Genomic DNA, 23,088 nt, shown 5'->3' on the forward strand with positions numbered 1-23,088 from the left:
TGATTATAGAAATAGCACGCACAAATGTCAAACTACATATATAAAAAATATTCGCCCGTACGTCCGTATGTCAAACTCTATATATAAAAAATAAGTGAATTCGCCTGTATTTATTTCAATTCGCCACTGCTGTCACCTTGTTAAATACGCCTTGGACTCCACTAAAGGAAGGGTCACACATGGCAAATATTTTCTCAAAAAAGCGTAACCACTTTTTTTTAGTACAAATTTGTTTGACGTGTTTACTCTTACAAGTGTTTTGTATGATCAAACAGCATCAAATAAAATAAAACAAAATTTTTTGTTTTGAATCATCCTAAATAAAATAAGTTTTTGAAATAAATAAATGAATTCAAATGTATTTTATTTAGCGGTTACGTAGTTTTCGTCAAATATTTGTCATCTGTGACCCTACCTTAACACTGCAGCCACACGATCAAGTTTTTCTTGATAGTCTTTTACATATACTGTTTGCCAAATTTATAAAAATTGAAAGCGGTGACGTAGGCAGCACGCAACTTGAAAAAAAATTTTAGTACAAATTGGACATAAAAATGTAATCAGCTGTTTTCTTGAATGAAAAATTGAACACCAACTTGAATGTGAAATTGAATGCAAGTTCGTTTCAATTCTTAAAAGTGTGAGTGTATTAGTAAAAAAGTGTGAGTGTATTAAAACTTGAAAGGCAAAACTTGATCGTGTAACCCCCAAGTAAGGCGTATTTAACAAGGTGACAGCAGTGACGTATTGAAATAAATACAGGCGAATTCACTAATTTTTTTATATGGAGCAAAGCGTATTAACAAGGTGAGTGCATAAAATCAGCTGTTTCTTAATTCGCTGTGGTTTAATGTACACTATATGTCAAACTTTGTTTATGTTTACATTTGTTATTGTAAATAACATAGTAATATTTTAATTCGCCTTGATTTTGACATTTAACGTACATTTTAACAAAAACAAATTGCCTGTTATTTTTGCATTGTTGTATTTGTTGCCGGGACGCACTCACCCAAGGCGAATCTAATAAGGTGACCTCACGAGAACAGCTGATTACAGAACTAGCACGCGATAATGTCAAACTGCATATATAAAAAATATTCGCCGGAACGCCATTATGTCAAACTCTATATATAAAAAATAAATGAATTCGCCTGTATTTATTTCAATTCGCCACTGCTGTCACCAAGGTGCATTTAATAAGGTGCCATCGGCAGCACAGCTGTTTATAGAAATAGCACGCACAAATGTCAAACTACATATATAAAAAATATTCGCCCGTACGTCCGTATGTCAAACTCTATATATAAAAAATAAGTGAATTCGCCTGTATTTATTTCAATTCGCCACTGCTGTCACCTTGTTAAATACGCCTTGGCTGTCACCTTGTTAAATACGCCTTGCACTCACCTTGTTAATACGCCTTGATATGGAGTTTGAAATAAATGCGTACCGGCGAATATTTTTTATATGTGTAATTTGACATTAGTAGTGTTCGCGTACTTGATAATTTGTAATAATTTGTGCAAATTATCACTAGAAGTTACGAGATTCCGTTCGTTTACTTTTAAAACGTCACGGTCAAGGTGCATTTAATAAGGTGCCATCGGCAGCACAGCTGTTTATAGAAATAGCACGCACAAATGTCAAACTACATATATAAAAAATATTCGCCCGTACGTCCGTATGTCAAACTCTATATATAAAAAATAAGTGAATTCGCCTGTATTTATTTCAATTCGCCACTGCTGTCACCTTGTTAAATACGCCTTGGTCACGGTGTTAAAATGTATCAAAGTGGCAACACACATTTAACCCTAACATAAGAAAGGAATAGCAAATATGTATGAAAAATGTATCGCTATCCTCTTTCTTCGATGGGGTTAAATGAAAAGCTGATACCCCACTTTTGTAAACGTCAGTTTTGACGAATCTGTATATCAAGGCGTATTTAACAAGGTGACAGCAGTGGCGAATTGAAATAAATACAGGCGAATTCATTTATTTTTTATATATGGAGTTTGACATAATGGCGTTCCGGCGAATATTTTTTATATATGCAGTTTGACATTATAGCGTGCTAGTTCTGTAATCAGCTGTTCTCGTGAGGTCACCTTATTAGATTCGCCTTGCTGTATATTTTATTAATTTTTTACTGGAAAGTACGCGAACACACTTATTATCGACTGCTATTTCTATAATCAACTGTGCTCCCGATGACACCTTATTAAATTCACCCAAAGTAAATTAATAAAGTAGACTCAGTAGAACAGCTGACTATTTTTTTTACTTTGGTCTGAACTGTCAATTCACTTGTGGTTGTTGTGGCGAAAAATACAACAAGCCCAAAAGCAAAAACAACAACAGGCAACTTTGACAGCTCAGACCTTAAACCAAAAACAAAATTGCTTGTGGTTTTTGTAAATGTTGTATTTGTTGTAGTACTGTCGCTACTTTATTAATTTACTTTGAATTCACCTTGGAGTCTATCATAGTAGAAAAATAGAAGGTAGTTTCATTCTCTCTTTATTTTTTAAAATTCTACGTCTGACATGCTTAAGGATTTTGACGTTTTCGTTAAAATAGTAATGCCATATCAATTTAAAATTTTCCCTTTGGGAATACATAATTTTCATTAATTTGAAAATTATTTAAAAAAAATAGAAAAAATATTTACCCAACAACAACAACAGTTTATGGATATATGTAAAGCTTACGAAGAAGATTTGCCAAAACAGCCAATGGTGTGCTCCGACCATTTAGTTAAAAGTAATATTTCAGTTAAAACAAAGCGTGTGAGATTGGATATGAATGCTGTCCCAATGAACACAAGGTAACTTCAAAATACTATTTATTATGTAAACATATTTTGGGATATATATCACCGATTATTACCGATCATAATACATTAACTATGCACGCTGGAGTAGAATCGAAATTATTTGAAAATAAATCTCGTATTTCTAAACGGCGTACCCAAGGAATATTCGAGTTTAAGATTTGAAAATGAACCCCACAAATACTTCAATGGCGGCGCTATGGGACCCAAAGTAGGGCACCTTCGACATGTAAATTTGTTAAACGCGTGCCATTTTTTGTTTTCCATCCGATTTCAAAGACTTTTTATATTTTCTGAGAGTGCTCGGCTAGATCTCGAAAATACATTCTTCCGTGTACTACTTGTCTCTTATAATTAAACCTCCATTTAAAAGATATAAAATATTTACATAGTAATAAAAAAAATTAAGAAAATGCATACATATAAAAATAGTCAACGTGTTTTAATAAGTAATCGAACGTTAGGAATTGAATCAATAACTCCCAACACAACATAATACATTTTTATTTATATAATAAATTAAATTACACATTTTTTGTAAAAAAATTCTCGAAAATCATAATCATTTTTTGGAATGTGGCAACGCTTTTTATAATGCTCACAAAAAAAGGAAACTTCAAAAAACCTTATTTTAAAAAAAAAAAATTGATTGAAACTACCTTCTATATTTTTATCATGGAGTCTATAGTACAGCTGACATTGACATCTCAAACAACATAATCAAAAACAAATTGCAAATGGTTGTTGTAAATGTTTTACTTTTCGTAGAATCGATACCACTTTATAATAAATTTGCCTCGTTCCATATGATATTTCTGTGACCGTATTTACCCAGGTACTTTTTTTTATTATTTATTTGTAATACATATTGATATTAAATAAATATTCTTAGACATTTCTGCATATCCATCTCTAATGGCACAAAAACCATGCAATAATTTGCTCCCTCAATCAAAGGGTGCAAATACGTCGTTTTTGTCTGTGGCGACATCTCAAACATTACAAAGTACCGGTTCCGCTACGGGCAATCCTCGTAACAAATGTGCGTTGAAACCGGGTCATTCGTTAATGGACTGGATAAGGCTGGGAAATTCAGGAGTCGATTTATCTGGTACTGGAGGACGAACAGTGTCGGTAACAAAAGAAGAATTGGTTAAGCATAACACAAAAAATGATGCCTGGATGGCAATACGGGGTGTTGTATATAATGTATCACGATATATGGAGTTTCATCCCGGAGGTACGTACATAGGTATATGAATGCTGAGTTAAAATGTTTATGATAGCGATTTTAACGAAATTCAGTCACCTTTCTAATTACATCTATTAATCTTATTTCAAAATGTATAGGGTCACAGATTTCCTAATTTACAATTGCACAATTTATTTAATAAGATTTAAAATAAAAATAAGAAAAAAATTAAATAAGTCAAATTAACAGGTTTTCGTGAAAACAGTAAGATTTATACAGAAACATAACAAATTGTAGGTATTGACAGTTTGACTATGTGAAAACTTTCCTTTAAAACCAGAAAATCTATTAGTATTATCTGATAGCTTTGTTCCAAAAGATATGTATGTACATTAGAGTGCTCCAAGATTGTATGGACGAAAAAAACTTTCTAGGTACAGGCCGTCCCCCCCTCTAGAATTGTTCTATGTATTGTAGAAACACGTTGTGTAAAATATTAGGATGATAGGATAACGTTAACTGGTGGCGCAACGACGCTGAAGTTTTGAGGTGCATTTACAAGGGGAAAATATGCAATTTTTTCAGTTTTTGTAAAAATTTTGCCATTAAATAATGACTTTTACAATTTAATTTAAAAGAATCGAAATGTGTACGTAATTGTCGTTATAATAAGATATAAAAGACAAAAATTGGTGAAAAAATGTTAAAGTTATTAAAAAATCGCCAGGCCATTAACGTGTCTCAGGCCACTAGAACAAGAAATTTATGAACAAAATTAACATATTTTGAGAAATATTAAAATAAAAGCTTATTTTTACTTAAAATATATCCATATTTACTTGTATATGAGTTTTTGTCCTCGTAGGATACCGTTAACCTATTCGCAGGTATGACCAAAAAAATTAAATTTTTTTAACGGCAGTTTCAAAACTCCAATTTCAAATTTTTAAAAATTTTGTTAAACAAATTTCAGAATTTTTTGATCATCACATGGGGATTTATTGACAACATAATAGGAAATTAAAATGTGAAAAAAGTATGTCAATACCTCCTATAGTTTTTCCATACCTGCGATATAAATTTTGCGATTTTCGAGAAAAACTAATTTTTTGGCCATATTTTGGGGAATGACCAGAATTTCATTACTGTAATGATTTTTGAGTAAAAGCTATTCAGAATAATATAGTCCAGGTAATTTTAAATATAGTCTGAAAGTTTTACTAAAATCGGAAAACTTTAACCCTTAAATCGTGAAGGTCAAAGGTCAATTTTTTCAATATTTGGAATATCTCATGGAAAGATAGCGAAATATTATATATTTTTGTGCCGATTTTGATGAAACTTAAGAAAAATATAAAATGAAGTCTGGTATTCACAATAACAGTACAAAAATGGAAATTAACCCTTAATAGCACTTGGGGTCCAAATGACCCTCAACTTTTAAAATCACGAAAAACACATTAATTTTGACCCCAAGTACTCTTAAGGGTTAATTTCCATTTTTGTACTGTCATTGTGAATACTAGACTTCATTTTATATTTTTCTTAAGTTTCATCAAAATCGGCCCAAAAATATATAATATTTCGCTATCTTTCCATGAGAAATTCCAAATATTGAAAAAATTGACTTTGACCTTCACGATTTAAGGGTTAAAGTTTTCCGATTTTAGAAAAACTTTCAGACTGCATTTAAAATTACCTGGACTATATTATTCTGAATAGATTTTACTTAAAAATCATTACAGTAAGGAAATTCTGGTCATTCCCCAAAATATGGCCAAAAAATTAGTTTTTCTCGAAAATCGCAAAATTTATATCGCAGGTACGGAAAAACTATTGACATACTTTTTTCACATTTTTATTCCCTATTATGTTGTCAATAAATCCCCATGTGATGATCAAAAAATTCTGAAATTTGTTTAACAAAATTTTTAAAAATTTGAAATTGGAGTTTTGAAATTGCCGTTAAAAAAATTAAATTTTTTTGGTCATACCTGCGAATAGGTTAACGGTAACCTACGAGGACAAAAACTCATATACAAGTAAATATGGATATATTTTAAGTAAAAATAAGCTTTTATTTTAATATTTCTCAAAATATGTTAATTTTGTTCATAAATTTCTTGTTCTAGTGGCCTGAGACACGTTAATGGCCTGGCGATTTTTTAATAACTTTAACATTTTTTCACCAATTTTTGTCTTTTATATCTTATTATAACGACAATTATGTACAAATTTCGATTCTTTTAAATTAAATTGTAAAAGTCATTATTTAATGGCAAAATTTTTACAAAAACTGAAAAAATTGCATATTTTCCCCTTGTAAATGCACCTCAAAACTTCAGCGTCGTTGCGCCACCAGTTAACGTTATCCTATCATCCTAATATTTTACACAATGTGTTTCTACAATACATAGAACAGTTCTAGAGGGGGGGACGGTCAAAATTCGCAATTTTATTTTTTTGGAGCACTCTAATGTACATACATATTTATTAATAACAAATAACATTAACTACTAGACCAGATTTTGTCTTAAAAATAAACTATCAAGGTGCATTCAATATACGTTTTATATAAGATTTATGAAGTGTTTTAGGGCCTAAATTTATTTGATATTTACAATAATATTAACCAATATAATTTTTTTATTTAATATATGTATATACTAAATAGATAAACAATTTTAAATAATTAAAAAAATAGGCGGGGTATTCAATCGGTCTGCTATTAGGTCGTATTGTCATAATGTCCTAAAATATTATTTTATTTTAAACGAATTGTTGTTGGGCTAGAAACTAAAAAAACGTATTTATGACAAAACAATATACATATCGTCACCTAAAATGCAAAATAACGTAACATCACTTTTCATAAGTTTATAGGAGAAGCAAAAAACGATATAAAATGAAAACTTGAGATATTGAAACAAAATTTTCAAATCTGAATTACAATAACTCTAGAAATATATTTTATGAAAAAAGCTAGTTTTTCAAAGCACACTTTAAGGTATGTGGCTTACGTTTTTTTGAATTGTTATTTTCTGAAACAAAATCAATCAATATAAATTTTTATGAAAAAATAAAAACTTAAATAAAAATATTATTTTAATTTTAAATAAAAGCAGTTTATATATACATTTTTAATTCTATTATGTTTTTTTTTTATTTTAATTACTAACAACTACTTTCTTAAACTACAAAAGGTTCTTCATTAAATTTTCATTAAGACTGCAAAAAATATTCAATTGCAACAAATTTATTAAAAACTAATTAGGATAGTACCTAAAATAAGATAAAAACGATTTATTAATTAATTACTCAAAGCGTATACGTTATTTTGTTTAAGAAAATCGTATACTTGATGATACTTTAGTTTCAATTTTGGTTATAACTTGGTTATTTTTGATAGTAAAAGTTTAAAATTTTGTACACATATGTAATGTGATGTAGTGAATCATAATCAATAATAAAATCAATTTCGAATTTTTTGATACGTTGTTTTGCATTTTAGGTGACGATATGTATTTCAGAAAGTCTTATTAGTTTTGATTTTTTTTTTTTTTGAAACACAAAAAAATGTTTTACTAAAATAATATTTTAAGACATTATGACAATACGACCTAATAGCAGACCGTTTGAATCCCCCAAGTATGTTGAATTTCTTTCACACTGTATATATTTTTTATAGGCGTGGAGGAACTTATGCGTGGCGTAGGATCAGATGCTACCAAGCTCTTCGATGAGACACATGCTTGGGTAAACTATACGCAACTGTTGAATAAATGTCGTATAGGCCCTCTTACAAACACTGTTAAATTAGACGCCGTAATCAAAGAATCATTTAGTTTGCCGAATAACAAAACCTTTGATTCATTTGCAAAACCACAAATTCCAGCACAAGAGGCTGATATTTTACCACGTTTGGACTGGATACAAAAACTTGATGAAATAACTTTATACTTTTATACGAAACAGTTTTGCAATCCAGGATATTTAATACGAAATCTAAATCATGAAGATAATCATATCGAAATTTGGATATTTATTGGCGTTTATGTGCATACATTTGATTTTAAATTGCAAGGACAAATTAAATGGCCACCAAAAGGAGTACAAATGTCTACTGAAAGCGGTAAAATTGAGGTGAAGTTTAATAAACATGACAATCAAATAAAATTGTGGAGTGATTTAGGCAAATACAAAAGGTCAAAAATATTGGCTACCGACTTAGAGCCGGATACGTCATCATTAGATTTTAAAATATCCTACATAAATAAATTCAATAAGGATTCCTTCGTTATTTTGTTGGAAAATGAAAGCGTGCTGTATACCCTTCCAATAGGTTATCATATAACGATTGAAGGACTTGTAAATGAAATAAAAATTACTAAATGTTATACACCTGTTCCTAAAAAATATATCGGTAAATGCATAAACATTGAAATGGACACGGAATACGTAAATTTTTTAATAAAACAATATCCACACAGTAAAAGTTTTTCTCAATACTTGTGCCACTTGGAAAAGGATAACACATTAAAAATGTCCTTACCAAAGGGAAATTTTAAATTATCGACTTTAGCGTCTCATAGAAGATTTTGTTTTCTTGCAGCAGGGAGCGGCTTGACACCAATCTTAGGTCTGCTAGATCATCTACTAAAGAGAAGCACAAATCGAATGTAAGTGCAGTCAAATGCATAAATTCTATATACCTACTTTAACTACATTATTTTTAATTTCAGAGAAGTTTTAAAATTGCTTTATTTTAATAAAACTTCAAAAGATATTTGGTGCAATGAAATGCTAAATAACATATCTATAGAGGATGAAAGGCAAGAATTACGTTATATATTATTATGTTTATATATGTACATATGTATGTTAACAATATTATTATTTTTATTATTATTTAGATTTGAGTTTGTCAATATACTGTCAAACTGCGAAGAGTCTTGGTCTGGAATAAAAGGACGTGTAAGCTCAGATTTGTTATTTCCTATTGTAAACAAATCTATGGGTAAAATCTCTTATATTGCCGTGTGTGGTCCAAATAATTTCAACTTAAATGTGGAAAAAATACTAAACGAATTAAATTTTCCTAACGAAAACGTATTTATTTTTTAAATATTTTATACTTTACTTATTAGGTACTTTTAGTAAATGCATATTAATAATGGCCCTAAATAAGTAACAATGTCGCAACAAAACTAATATCGAGTATTTAATATAGTATGTATTTGAAAATTGTACAATTACAGAAATATAAATGTATGTTTGTCTTTCCGTTTGTAATTTCCACATTTTTCATTTGCGATCTAATAAAGTATATCAGCCCAACTATGAATAAAAAATTCCGCGGGAGTTTTTTCCCATTGAATTTGAATAGGAAAAATGAGAAAAGGGGAAAAACTCCCGGGGAATTTTTATTCATAATTTGGCTGTATATATATTCTGGATCGTTCTAGATGTCGAAGTCGAAATAGCCATGTCCGCCTGTCTGTTGAAATTAACTTTCCGAACGTCAAAATATCCACACTGTTCGATAATTCTTTTTTGACAACTTTCATTATGTTGCATGTCTTTACTAATCTGGACTGAAGGGCATAACAATATATGTTTCTGAAATATGGGTCGTTTTTTTTTGTTTTGACTATTTTTTAGAGTCCGTCCGAAACTAGTTTTTTATGGCGAAACCGAACGTAATATTCGTCCAAAAAAACATTAGGGCTAATCCGAAACAAATCGAATATTTTCTTTTTTAGAGTGTGTTTCAGTTCATTTTAGATACCCTGCAGCACACACTTTACATAGGGGACTCCATTAATCTTGTTTTTTCCAGGTTGGTACAAGTTTTTACAGGATGCTTGGACATTTTAAATAAAATATAACTTTTAGTATTCTTTTAATTGTATTTAAAATTTGTTACTCCTTTAAAATTCCATAATCTTTGATTTTCAAAATTTCGTGCGAAATGCCGTCATACTACATATAAAATATTTGCGAAATAATTTCGCAAACGCAGTACTCTGTTCTTCTTGATAAAAACATGTGAAATAATCTGGCAACCTTATTTTTTCCACACGAAATAACATAAGCAGCACTTCTTTCGTACGAAACAACCCTCGTTTTTCGCAAATATGAACAGTGTACTAAGCCTTATCTGAAACCGAATATTCAGTCGGAATCTACTATTTTTCTATCGTTGAACATTTTTAATACAGAATGAAAACAAAATATTGGAAAATTGTAATAGAAAGACAAATGGAAATGGTATTAAAAAAACCAAACATTATGTAATTATTTGTTTACAATATTAACTAAGTGTTTGTTGTCTTTGTTGTGATAAAATGAAAACTGCTGAGTTTGTTGATGTTTTAGAACTCATCCGGAATAAAAATACATACAATTTTAGAATATTTTCTTAAATTTCAATTTTTAATTTATATTTTACAACTACAACTTTTAAAGCGTCAAAAGGAGGCGAAGTGGATAGAGGAGATTTGTAATAAATAAAACGAATAGGAAAGCAATGAGGAATTCACACCTACATCAAACTTTTTTTTAACGTAGGACAACAAAAAGGAACAGGTAAATCTAAATAAAAATTGGTAACATTTGTAAAAAAAGATGGTTGTAGATAAAAATTTGTGTATTTCGTTTCACAATATTTAATACGTTGAAAAGTGGAAGGATGTAGCAATAGTGATATTAAATCTGTGTGTCCGAGGCTTTGAAATTAAGAAATTAAAAATAACGAGGTTTAGTACGAGCGGATTGCTGGTGGCACAGTTTGCACAGTACTGTCCAATGTTGAATCAATAACAGCTCTGTATTTAATGTCAACTGAACCTTGGTCGTCGGTAATCCATGTAAGTGTGTGTTTGCGCCAATGTTCTTCCTTGGGTTTCCTTTGTTGACCATCTAAAGGTTTACTGAAGTCGAACTCATCAATACGGGTTTTGTAATCTTCACGGGCATGAGCACCACGGGATTCTTTACGATTTTCAGCAGCTACAATGGTCATTCTAGCATTAGCTAAGAGATTTTGCAATTCCAAAGTTTCAACTAAATCGGAATTCCAAACCATGGATCTAAATTTTTAAAAGAAAAAATGTACGTTTGGATGATCAATTAATTAAAGAAATTTTGTGTAAACATACTTGTCGACAACTTTGACATCCTTGAATTGTTTATAGATTTCACACATTTTATCAACACCTTGTTTAAGTACTGGACCATCACGGAATACAGCAGCATGATGTTGCATAGTCTTTTGCATTTTCAAACGTAAATCAGCAGTTGTAATACTACCGTTAGCGTGACGCAACTTGTCCAAATTGGCAACAGACATTTCACCAGCATTCTGAAAATATGTACAATGTATATATGTATTTAACGACGTATATTGTATATTATTGCATGTAAATGTGTATAATACATACGTCTTTCAACGAAGGTGGTGTGGCACCTGGTTTGTTCTCTTCGGCTATAGTTTTTGCGCAAGCACGACCGAAAACAACCAAATCCAATAGGGAATTAGCACCTAGGCGATTGGCACCATGTACTGAAGAACAGGCAGATTCACCGGCAGCATACAAGCCAGGCACCACTTTGTCATCGCCATTCTCATCAATGGTTAGCACTTGCCCTTTGTAGTTGGTAGGAACACCGCCCATATTGTAATGAACAGTAGGTAAGACTGGTATGGGTTCACGGGTTACATCAACACCAGCAAAAATCATGGCAGTCTCCGATATACCTGGCAAACGTTGAGCCAATTGCTCTGGAGGCAAATGGTGCAATTGCAAATAAACATGATCCTTTTCGGGACCAACTCCTCGGCCTTCCATTATTTCAATAGTCATTGAACGAGACACAACATCACGAGAAGCCAGATCCTTGGCAACTGGAGCATAACGTTCCATGAAACGTTCGCCCTTGGCATTGACTAAGTAGCCACCTTCACCGCGACAGCCTTCAGTAATGAGGCATCCGGCGCCATAAATACCAGTAGGGTGGAACTGTACAAATTCCAAATCTTGTGAGGGCAAACCTTGACGAGCGACCATGGCAGTACCATCACCAGTACATGTGTGAGCAGAAGTACAAGAGAAATACGCACGACCATAACCTCCAGTAGCAATGACAGTATTGCGTGCACGGAAACGATGAAGGGTGCCATCTTCCAAGTTCAGGGCGATAACTCCACGACATTCTCCATTTTCGAAAAGTAAATCAAGAGCGAAGTATTCGACAAAGTAATTACAATCGTAGCTTAAAGACTGTCCGTATAGTGTGTGCAATAATGAATGTCCAGTTCTAAAATATATTAAGTGTTAAAAGAATTAATAGAAAACAAACGACATTGTACATTCACTATAGTGGTTCATCATAAATGTATAAAAAACACAAAGTACGTCAACGTACTTAAACATATGAAGGGAAATCTCATTCGTAATATCTAATTTCAAACATCCTACATAGCCGAAGATGTCTTAAAAATGTTTGTACATGTGCGGTAGCTTAACAAAAATAATACTGCACTAATTTTTTATGTTTTTTTTATCAACGACGTAAAAAGGTTTTATTTATATTCGATAATATTTCTTCGAAAAAAAAGATAATTTTGAGATCGCACCGTGTAAAAATTCGTGCAAGATATTTCGGACGATTTTTCTTCCATGTATTAATATAATTTGGAATGCTCATTGATTTGTTTTAGTCACGAGGACTAGCATATAGATAATAGTCAATATTCGAACGAACACTGCTGAATAAATGTTTCTTATGATTTATGGTTTATTTATATTCGATATTTCTTCGAAAAAAAAGATAATTTTGAGATCGCACCGTGTAAAAATTCGCGCAAGATATTTCGGATGATTTTTCTTCCATGTATTAATATAATTTGGAATGCTCATTGATTTGTTTTAGTCACGAGGACTAACATATAGATAATAGTCAATATTCGAACGAACACTGCTGAATAAATGTTTCTTATGATTTATGGTGAAGCAACTAGAAATGTTTTTCATACATGAGTATTTTCTTCAAACTATTCATTGTCTTACCTATCAGCTACAGCACAACATCTGTGTGCTTGTCCGCCTTTACCGAACTTTAAACTTTGTCCTCCAAAAGCACGCTGATAAATTTTTCCATCTGGTGTACGTGAAAAGGGCATACCATAATTCTCCAACTCTATAACAGCCTTTGGGGCTTCACGTGTCATATAATGAATAGCATCTTGATCACCCAACCAGTCAGAACCCTTTACAGTATCATACATATGCCACTTCCAATCATCATCCTCCATATTACCCAAGGCAGCATTAATACCACCCTGAGCTGCAATTGTGTGAGAGCGAGTAGGAAAGAGTTTCGTCACAACGGCTGTCTTAAAACCTTCAGCCACTAAACCGAAAGCGGCTCTCAAGCCAGCACCGCCAGCGCCAACCACGACAGCATCATATGCATGATCTACAATTGGATATTCCTTCGAGATGGCATCAGGTTTCGAAGATGCATTCTTGTTTCCATGTGTAATATGCAAAGCTCGTTGTGGCACAACAGCTGATACTCTAAGCTAAAATCATACGTACATAAATTATCAATATTATTTCATTTATAGTTATCATTCGAATACGATAATAAACAATCACTCTGTTCGTCTACCTGTTAGTTTTACTATTGCCCAATCTTTCATTTGTTTTTGCATTGAAAATTTCCAAATAAACGAAAAAAGCGAATATGTAATTGAAAACGGATGTATTAACAATTTTTCACGTAACAATCTACGATGTTTCATAAAAAGTTTCAAATAAATCTAGAATTTTTAAAATTTTGATTCCAGATTAGTTTTCATTTGAGCAAAGAAACCTATTGCATATTTTTAATGTAATAAAAATATCTGTAAGAAACCCACACATTTGTACACCTAGAATTAATTCATCTTTTTTGAGAGAGTTTTACTGTTTTAAAATATTTCATTCTACTCTTTTTATTGAAAATTTACTTTTTTGATATCAGGTTTCATTGCTATGTAATATTAAGGCGAAATAAAAAACTTAAGATATCTAGGAAAAATTTCCATATTAAAAACTGTTCATTGCTACAAACTTGTAAAGATTTCAGTTTTTCGAAAAAAAAACATGTTAAATTTCTATAGTAGTTAGTAGACTTGGGCATAATAATTGGTAATTTTCGTCCAGAACAAATAACTGAACAAGTTCGTTCTTTTTGTTCAGGGGCCGAATTCGATATCGAGTAAAATGTATCGTAATTTTATTATTTCAGATAATGGCATTTAATAAAATGGAAACAATACAGATGAGAGCCTTATTTAAAAAAAATCAGATTTTTCCCACATCAACATGAATCGTTTCGAGTTGTGTTTCTACAAAATGGTGTTCTACGAGGCAGTCTAATTAATACAAAAACTATAAAGGTTATAAGAAGTAGGAGCTGAAAAATCTTGTAGTCTATTGATAATCTATGTTAATTTATACATACAAATGTAAACCAACATGTATTTGTTCAACGTTATAAAATTTTTAATAAAATATACGTTGACAATAATGCATATCTGTGATATCTAGAATGTTATTAAAACGAAAATACCTCCAACAGCTTATACTAAGAGCAGTTCTGCCTATTGTTTACGAAACCGGTCATTGCACTATTAAATAAAACCTTTTTAAAGAACTACCTGACACTGCCACAACCAATAAATATCTATCTGTATTTTGTCTATTTATTCATTGTCAATCAAAATTACCTACTACAAGATTCCTTTATTTATAATTTATCAGTACATGGTAAAGCTGAATGAAGTAAACTTTTAGAAACGAAGAAGACTGGTCTGAACTTAAACTAAAAGATATATGTATATATATATGTACATATTTTCTTTCATTTATACAAGTGTCAAAAAATATGGAAATTTTAATTCGTGAATATGCACGTAACATACCTACATATACTAATAATAATATTAGATAATTTCTAATCACATGCTGGCAAATAAAAAGCAAAATAAAGAACCTATTTAATTGTTTGACTATATAATTTTTTTTATAAAGTTTATTAAAAATTGCTAGAGAAAAAATTACATAACCGCAAAATATTTAAACACTTTTCGAGAACTACGAAAACCCATTAATATTTAATATAATTTTCGTCGCGGGGGTAGACTTTCGATAATTGTTGATTGTCATTGCTGAAGTTACAACTCTATACTTTAGATGCAAATTATATTATTTGCAAAATAATGATTGTGTAATTACAAGTCAAACGATTTTCCTTTTACTAAAAATTTATACGTTTTATCACACCATCCAAAATTCACCTACCATTGCAGCCGCATTTTTTGCCAAAATCGATGGCACACGCATTAAACTTGCCATTATTTACTTTAATAAATATAGCACCGTTTAAAGGCAACGTTTTTAAACAAATTTTGCGATTTTTATTGTTGTCACCTTTTTGATGAAATAATAACCAATTTTATATTTTAATTCGTTTTTAAATTAAGTTCTCTAAAAAAAATTCCCCCAACTGTTAAACTCTCCCACACACACACGACTTTTCATGCGCTCGAATTTTTTGTGACTGAATGGAAAATAGTAGTAGGCAACAGAACTGGTAAACATAAATCTCAAAATGTACCAAATTGTACTTTCAATTACTTAAAAATGTACCAAAACTATGCATGTAGTCAAGGCGTATTAAATATTTCGAAGCGTGTTATATTTATTTAAATTCAACTATGTAATATGAAAAAAATCAGTAGGTCATTTAAAATCATAATTTAAAAAAATCAAATATCTTATCTTATATATAAATAGGCCACAAATTTTTTTGTGATACACTTTTAAGTATGTTATTGTCCACCAATATTGAGGAAATATATATGGTTTAAAACAAGGTATTTTAATTATAATTAATATACCTTGGGTCAAAAGGTTTTTTTCTGTAGATGTGCACAATATTTTTTTATAAATATTTCAAAATTCTTTGAATAAAAGTGGTCAAAAGAGTTTTAAAAGTGGTCGAATTTCGGCCACCAGGTCACAAAGTATACAGAGGCGACACGGCAAAAAAAATATATTTGTCTCTTTCGTTCGAAACAATTTCAACTGGTTTGGTTTTGTGCAAGGCGAATTTATACAAGGTGGTGTCAGTTCTACAAAAACAACGATTGGTCTTAACAAATGTCAAAAAACCAAAATGAAAAATTAAACAAATAAGTATTTAAACTTAATATAGTGTAGATAATTGAATAGTGAGGGCTTTACTAATTTATGTAAACAATAGATATTTTGTTAATAAGCTTAGAATATGTAGATATTTAAATATAAAAACAAGCTTTGACAGTTGTTAGAACCAAAAAGCGAAAAAAAAAAATTATCAGCTGTTTGAATGACTCCACCTTGTATAAATTCGCCTTGGTTTTGTGCTTATTTATATAGTTGTTTGTTTTAACGCACTGTCTGTATTAAACCGCAAATTTGTTTTCTCTTTCTATCGAAACAATTTCAAAAAAAGCTGATTTTAGTGTTTTTGAACTGTCAAATTTGACGCCTCTGTATACTTTGTGACCAGGTGATCCTAGTATTTATTAATAGTCAATAAGGTGCCATCGGCAGCACAGCTGATTATAGAAATAGCTCGCACAAATGTCAAACTACATATATAAAAAATATTCGCCCGTACGCCCGTATGTCAAACTCTATATATAAAAAATAAGTGAATTCGCCTGTATTTATTTCAATTGGTGAGTGCAAGGCGTATTTAACAAGGTGACAGCAGTGGCGAATTGAAATAAATACAGGCGAATTCACTTATTTTTATATATAAGTTTGACATACGGGCGGATATTTTTTATATATGTAGTTTGACATTTGTGCGTGCTATTTCTATAATCAGCTGTGCTGCCGATGACACCTTATTAAATGCAACTTGCACACAAAGTAAATTAATAAAGTAGACTCAGTAGAACAGCTGACTATTTTTTTTACTTTGGTCTAATCTGTCAATTCACTTGTGGTTGTTGTGGCGAAAAATACAACAAGCCCAAAAGCAAAAACAACAACAGGCAACTTTGACAGCTCAGACCTTAAACCAAAAACAAAATTGCTTGTGGTTTTTGTAAATGTTGTATTTGTTGTAGTACTGTCGCTACTTTATTAATTTACTTTGCTTGCACATATATATATGGCGCGCACCAACACAAACTAATTTTGACAATTTGGATAAAACAGCTGATAATCAGCTGGGCTAATGAGTACACCTTATATGAATTCGCCTTGGGCAAAAACATGCTTTTTGTTTTTGTGAAAAATTCGGCCAAATGTTAAAAACAGCTGTCATTTATAAATACAAATTGTAAACAAATTTTTTTGTAATTATTTCCAAAGTTTTATCAGAACCAAGGCGAATCTAATAAGGTGACCTCACTAGAACAGCTGATTACAGAACTAGCACGTGATTATGTCAAACTACATATATAAAAAATATTCGCCGGAACGCCATTATGTCAAACTCCATATATAAAAAATAAGTGAATTCGCCTGTATTTATTTCAATTCGCCACTGCTGTCACCTTGTTAAATACGCCTTGATCAGAACCAAAAGAAGAAAATTATCAATAAAATCAACTTTAAATTGGAATTGAATTGGTCATTGAACAACTTGTACTTCATATAATTCACATGATGCTATAAAATTTCGGAAAGTTGATTTCAACATTAAGTATTCAGTATTCTGCTGCTTGCAATTAGTTTTGTGAAAAAAGAAAAATAAAGCTTATACATTTGTTGTCTTAATTTAATATACTGAAATAAGCATGTACGACGTACATACATATGTATGTACTATGTTTGTAAATATTTATGCCAATCATACATATCAAACAATTTATGGCAATATTTTTTTGGAAACTTCTTCAATAGTATTGAAGGCATCTTCAATCTCTCGTTTAGACAAAAGACGGTTTGTAGTTATACGCAGGCTATGGCGTATAGGATGTTTCTCCATGTTATGAAGATAGCAAGCTTGAACAACAGCAATTCCTTGAGAAATACACTGAAACATTTTAAAATAAAATGTGAATCGAAATGATTTCATCTATGTACATGTATATATATAATTACCTTTTCCGAAATAGCAGTTAGAGCTTTATCTTCTTCGATGGCATCGTCCAAGGGCGTTGCAATGTACAGATGTTTAACCGGAGACAATTCGTTGCCTTTAAGTTGAAGTTTAGAAAGCTGTGAAAATATATTGTGCAACAGTTTAGAATTCTTTTGTAACTCTTCAAATATCTGTGGTTCTTTCTCAAATCGATTCAAAGCAGAAATTGCTGCCTGACACAACATTGGAGGTAATGAGGCGGAAAAACAATAACCAAGACCAGAAAGACGTTGATGCTCTACTATAAAATGGGAACCAACACAAAACCCTCCAATAGAAGCTACAGCCCATTCCATGCCTGCACATATCAAATCAACATCACCACGCTAAAAAAAAACAACATATTTTTCTATTATAATTTACTGTTTGTTAGGTGTATATAATTATCAAAAACGCAAAAACCATTTAACTAACGAAAAATACAGAATCGATTTTTTTACTAATGGTGATTAAAATGTTAGTTAGACTGTTTGCGTTTAGGTATATCATCACCATTCGTCAAACAACTTACATTGACATTGAAATGTTCAGTAAGACCACGACCATTTTTACCTAAAACTCCAAATGAAACACTTTCATCAAGGAACAATCGAAGTTTGTATTTGGCTCTAAGCGCAACCAATTCGGGCAAAGGACAAATTTCTCCGGTATTTATATAAATACCCTCAACTACTAAAAATCGACGAGTTTTTGATGACTTTTTGGGATTCTGAAATATGATTATAAATTTAGTGTTAATATTAATTTCATTTAATGTACAAATGAATGTACAATAGAGTGGTCGGTCCAATTAAATTAGTTTATCACTATATTTCAACGTTTATAAATTTATAGAAGGGTAATGTGTATATATTTCATAATCAGCCTCATCGAGTAAGGCGTTGGCGTTTTTTACGCCAAGATGTTGTTAGATATCATAGATGGGGGTAGTGCACTAATTTTGCAGTTTGCACTAATACTTAGTGATAGTGCAAAATTAGTGCAATCATTTTGTTCATATTTAGTGATGAGTTGAAAATTAGCAGCCTCACTAAACATTAGTGATAGTGAGTTAAAAAAATTTACAATCAAAATTAAATTAGTTGATTTAAAAAAATGCAATCATCAGTTTATTGCAACTTTTTTTCTGCACTAATTTGAGTGCAACTTCAAATTGTGCACTAAATTTTTAAGTTCAAAATGGTTTAAGTTTATTTCTGTACACTAATTTAAAACATAAGACTAATATTTCATTAAAAATATTTAAAATTTTTCGAATTTGGATCCAACAATTTCATGACTACTCATTTTTGAAAATTTAGTGATAGTATGTTTAATGCAGCCTTTTTTTGATTGCAGGTTAAAATTTTGCACTAATTAATTGTAGTGCAGATTTTTTGCACTAAATCTTGGTTTAGTGATAGTTAAAAAATTATCACTATCACTAATTTTTTTTAGTGCTAGTTAAGAAATAAGCATTATCACTAAAGCTGATAAAAAATAGTGCAAACTAAAATTTTTGCAATATTAGTGAGTTATAGTGCAATGCTGATTTCAATCATCATTTAGTGCACTACCCCCAACTATGTTAGATATGATGTATGTATTCTTTTATAATTTTAGGTACGTTGAAATGTAGCAATTAAAATGCAAATTTTGATCACTAGAATGTACATAAATATTGACTATTTCCTATAGTATAACCTTTAAATCTCTTGAAGCCTGTTCATCTAATAAACGTTCCAAATCGTTCATATTATTATGTTTAAAATAATAGATTGTACTACGTGATGCGTCAAGTCCTTTTTGTATTGCAAAATTACAAGCTTCATCGCTAAAATAGAAACGAAGTTATTTACTTAACGTCTAATAAAATTATAAGGAAAATATTCGTACACAAAAATTATATCTCCTCGTTTGGAGTATGCTGGAATGGCACTAGCGACGGTCGAAAATCCATATGAATAAACAACAGCTTCTTCCATTTCCATGAATTTAGCCACGCGTTCTTCCAATTCCAAATGAACATCCATGGTACCATAAAAACCCCTGGGACCACAGGAACCGACACCATATTTTCGAAGACTTTTACAGGCATCATCTAAAATTTGTTCATCCTCTAGCAAACCCAAATAGTTGTGAGTTGCTAAGTTGAGGCAATCATTACCATCGACCACCACACGTTTACCTACTTTCGATTGCACTACATGGGTACGTAACAATGGGTGATTAGGATCAGTATTTGCCACTAAAGGTTCTGGCTCATAGCTGGCTATTATTTCCTCTTCCTCCTCTTTGCTATAGCGTTTGCGCCCGTTGCGTTTGTAAAGTAAGAGCCAAATTACAGATAATAGAAGAAAAGCTTCCAAAACTATGGCATACAAAGGAGTCTGTAACAATACTATAATTAATATACATAACGTACACCCAGTTCAAAAGTGACTCAATTCAAAATTCATTTTTCGGATTTATATGCTTAAACTATGCACAATACACTTGTTTATCTCTAAAAAAATAGTATTTTGTTGTTGTTAACTGTTGCTAAAAAAAACAGTTCTATTTCATTAGTTTCGATTTCTGAAAAATTAAAATTTTGAGTTGTGTCACTTTTGAACTAGGTGTGCGATATGGATGCGTATTAGGATGTTTGGGAATGTCCCAATTAAAATTAAGTTTAGTTTTTGTATGTACATATGTACATACATACATACAAATGTATATATAATTAATAAGCAGATATGTTCATATCGTCGATGCGCCAACAAGCAGCCCTATGTAATTTTTTAAAAATAGTTTTAATCGATCACTTGATCGAAACATATGTATACATAGATGATTGTTCATTGACTTACCTAACTATTTCGAGATATGCCAAAAAAATGTGCCATTCAAAATAAAAAATATTTTTTGTTCTCCAGAAATTAAAAACACTCATAGGACTTATGTTGAGGCTCCGACGATAGGTAGCATCTTCATTAGACCGGCCCTTAAAAAATTGATTTTAACACAGAAAATTATCTCTCTAACAAGGTATACCAATTAATGTCGAGTGAAAAATCAAGTTATAAACATTTTTCAGACCATCATCGTCTAAAGCAAAATCAACTGCTTTAACCATATTTCTGTCTAGAAAATTATTGTCCACACAACTTTTGCATAAATGTGTGAACAATAGCCAATCAATTGTTTAAGGGTTGGGTCTATTCTACATATATACATACATATTTGAATAAATTTGTTTATAAAGCATTCACTTACGTTTGTAAAAATTCTTTGAATTTCATCAAATAAATATGGAATGGCCACCATTTCTGCCGTGTTTCTTAGATTATATTATGTACTTTGATTGAAAAATGTCTACGGTGTTGTCACAAATTGCACAATTGAAGCTCCACCAATAATATAAAAGCGATAAAACGTCACTGTTAAACTCGTGCAAGTTATTAATTAATTAATTTACTACAATGACGACATAACATGTTCAAAGATATTCCAATCCTTTACTTCTTCTTTTTTCCTCTTATATGAATGACCATGAGCTAATGAAAATGGAATGACTAATTTTTCATTTAGAAATTTTTAATAAAAACAACTACTGTTCTGTATATTTTTTATGCGTGCTGTTGAAAGATAAGTTTTTGCTAACACCAAGTTATGTTTGAATGGTAATTACTGATAGGGTGTGCTGTTTACCTGTAAAAGAAGACAATATTATTTATGTGTACAGTTTTTATTTTGTATGTTGTGTTTTACCGTAATTCCTTAATATTACCCATTAGCTTTAATAATATTTTCAGTGTATTTAGTAAATAATATTTTCTATCTCAAACTATAATGTTACCGTCAGTGCAAATGTGCATTACAATGCGAATTTATAGAAGGTGACGACATGTACAAAAACAACAGATACTTTATTTTTGTTAATAAAGATAATTGAGCTGTCAAAGTTGCCTATGGTTGTTTTAGCTTTGGAGTTTGTTGTATTTTTCGCCACAACAAACACAAGTGAATTGACAGTACAAAAATCTAAACAAGTGAATAAAAAATTAATCTGCTGTTCTTCTGAGGTCACCAAGGGCACAAAGTATCGCGTGCAAGGTGCATTTAATAAGGTGCCATCCAAGGCGTATTTAACAAGGTGACAGCAGTGGCGAATTGAAATAAATACAGGCGAATTCACTTATTTTTTATATATGGAGTTTGACATAATGGCGTTCCGGCGAATATTTTTTATATATGTAGTTTGACATAATCACGTGCTAGTTCTGTAATCAGCTGTTCTAGTGAGGTCACCTTATTAGATTCGCCTTGGTGCCATCGGAAGCACAGCTGATTATAGAAATAACACGCGATAATGTCAAACTACACATATAAAAAATATTCGCCGGTACGTATATATGTCAAACTCCATTTAAAAAAAAAATAGGGAATTCTCCTGTTCAAGGCGTATTTAACAAGGTGACAGCAGTGGCGAATTGAAATAAATACAGGCGAATTCACTTATTTTTTATATATAGAGTTTGACATACGGACGTACGGGCGAATATTTTTTATATATGTAGTTTGACATTTGTGCGTGCTATTTCTATAATCAGCTGTGCTGCCGATGGCACCTTATTAAATGCACCTTGCTCCTGTTATTATTTCAATTCGCCACTGCTGTCACCAAGGCGTATTTAACAAGGTGACAGCAGTGGCGAATTGAAATAAATACAGCCGAATTCACTTATTTTTTATATATAGAGTTTGACATACGGGCGTACGGGCGAATATTTTTTATATATGTAGTTTGACATTTGTGCGTGCTATTTCTATAAACAGCTGTGCTGCCGATGGCACCTTATTAAATGCACCTTGGCAGTGGCGAATTGAAATAAATACAGGC

The 23,088-nt window shown here is 31.2% G+C and overlaps 3 protein-coding genes across 3 annotated transcripts; 1 reads left to right on the plus strand and 2 right to left on the minus strand.

Annotated features, from left to right (window-relative positions):
• The first annotated feature begins 3,538 nt into the window (after positions 1-3,538).
• On the plus strand, positions 3,539-9,323 carry LOC135962369 (cytochrome b5 reductase 4). Its single transcript, XM_065514266.1, has 5 exons — positions 3,539-3,674; positions 3,732-4,079; positions 7,720-8,710; positions 8,774-8,863; positions 8,945-9,323. Exons 2-5 carry the CDS (start codon positions 3,755-3,757, stop codon positions 9,153-9,155), a joined length of 1,617 nt encoding a protein of 538 aa, XP_065370338.1. The 5' UTR covers positions 3,539-3,674; positions 3,732-3,754; the 3' UTR covers positions 9,156-9,323.
• Positions 9,324-10,437: 1,114 nt separating this feature from the next.
• Positions 10,438-15,630, minus strand: SdhA (succinate dehydrogenase, subunit A (flavoprotein)). Its single transcript, XM_065514265.1, has 5 exons — positions 15,383-15,630; positions 13,103-13,617; positions 11,474-12,350; positions 11,192-11,394; positions 10,438-11,122 (listed from the first exon to the last, which is right to left on the minus strand). Exons 1-5 carry the CDS (start codon positions 15,434-15,436, stop codon positions 10,792-10,794), a joined length of 1,980 nt encoding a protein of 659 aa, XP_065370337.1. The 5' UTR covers positions 15,437-15,630; the 3' UTR covers positions 10,438-10,791.
• A 2,207-nt stretch (positions 15,631-17,837) lies between these two features.
• On the minus strand, positions 17,838-21,896 carry Spt-I (serine palmitoyltransferase subunit I). Its single transcript, XM_065512482.1, has 6 exons — positions 21,462-21,896; positions 20,100-20,593; positions 19,908-20,037; positions 18,736-18,933; positions 18,185-18,550; positions 17,838-18,116 (listed from the first exon to the last, which is right to left on the minus strand). The coding sequence occupies exons 1-6, from the start codon at positions 21,510-21,512 to the stop codon at positions 17,949-17,951; spliced, it is 1,407 nt and encodes a 468-aa protein (XP_065368554.1). The 5' UTR covers positions 21,513-21,896; the 3' UTR covers positions 17,838-17,948.
• Positions 21,897-23,088: the final 1,192 nt, after the last annotated feature.

This window comes from Calliphora vicina, chromosome 5 (assembly GCF_958450345.1).
Source record: "Calliphora vicina chromosome 5, idCalVici1.1, whole genome shotgun sequence".
Taxonomy (NCBI): domain Eukaryota; kingdom Metazoa; phylum Arthropoda; class Insecta; order Diptera; family Calliphoridae; genus Calliphora; species Calliphora vicina.

Coding starts and splice junctions, on each gene's coding strand:
- LOC135962369 (XM_065514266.1), top strand. CDS start 3,755: ATGGCACAAAAACCATGCAATAATTTGCTCCCTCAATCAAAGGGTGCA. Junction 4,080..7,719: donor TATGGAGTTTCATCCCGGAG/GTACGTACATAG, acceptor TATTTTTTATAG/GCGTGGAGGAACTTATGCGT. Junction 8,864..8,944: donor ATATCTATAGAGGATGAAAG/GCAAGAATTACG, acceptor ATTATTATTTAG/ATTTGAGTTTGTCAATATAC.
- SdhA (XM_065514265.1), bottom strand. CDS start 15,436: ATGGCAAGTTTAATGCGTGTGCCATCGATTTTGGCAAAAAATGCGGCT. Junction 12,351..13,102: donor TGTTGTGCTGTAGCTGATAG/GTAAGACAATGA, acceptor AATATATTTTAG/AACTGGACATTCATTATTGC. Junction 11,123..11,191: donor GATGTCAAAGTTGTCGACAA/GTATGTTTACAC, acceptor TTAAAAATTTAG/ATCCATGGTTTGGAATTCCG.
- Spt-I (XM_065512482.1), bottom strand. CDS start 21,512: ATGGTGGCCATTCCATATTTATTTGATGAAATTCAAAGAATTTTTACA. Junction 18,934..19,907: donor AGGCTTCAAGAGATTTAAAG/GTTATACTATAG, acceptor ATCATATTTCAG/AATCCCAAAAAGTCATCAAA. Junction 18,117..18,184: donor TAACTGCTATTTCGGAAAAG/GTAATTATATAT, acceptor AAAATGTTTCAG/TGTATTTCTCAAGGAATTGC.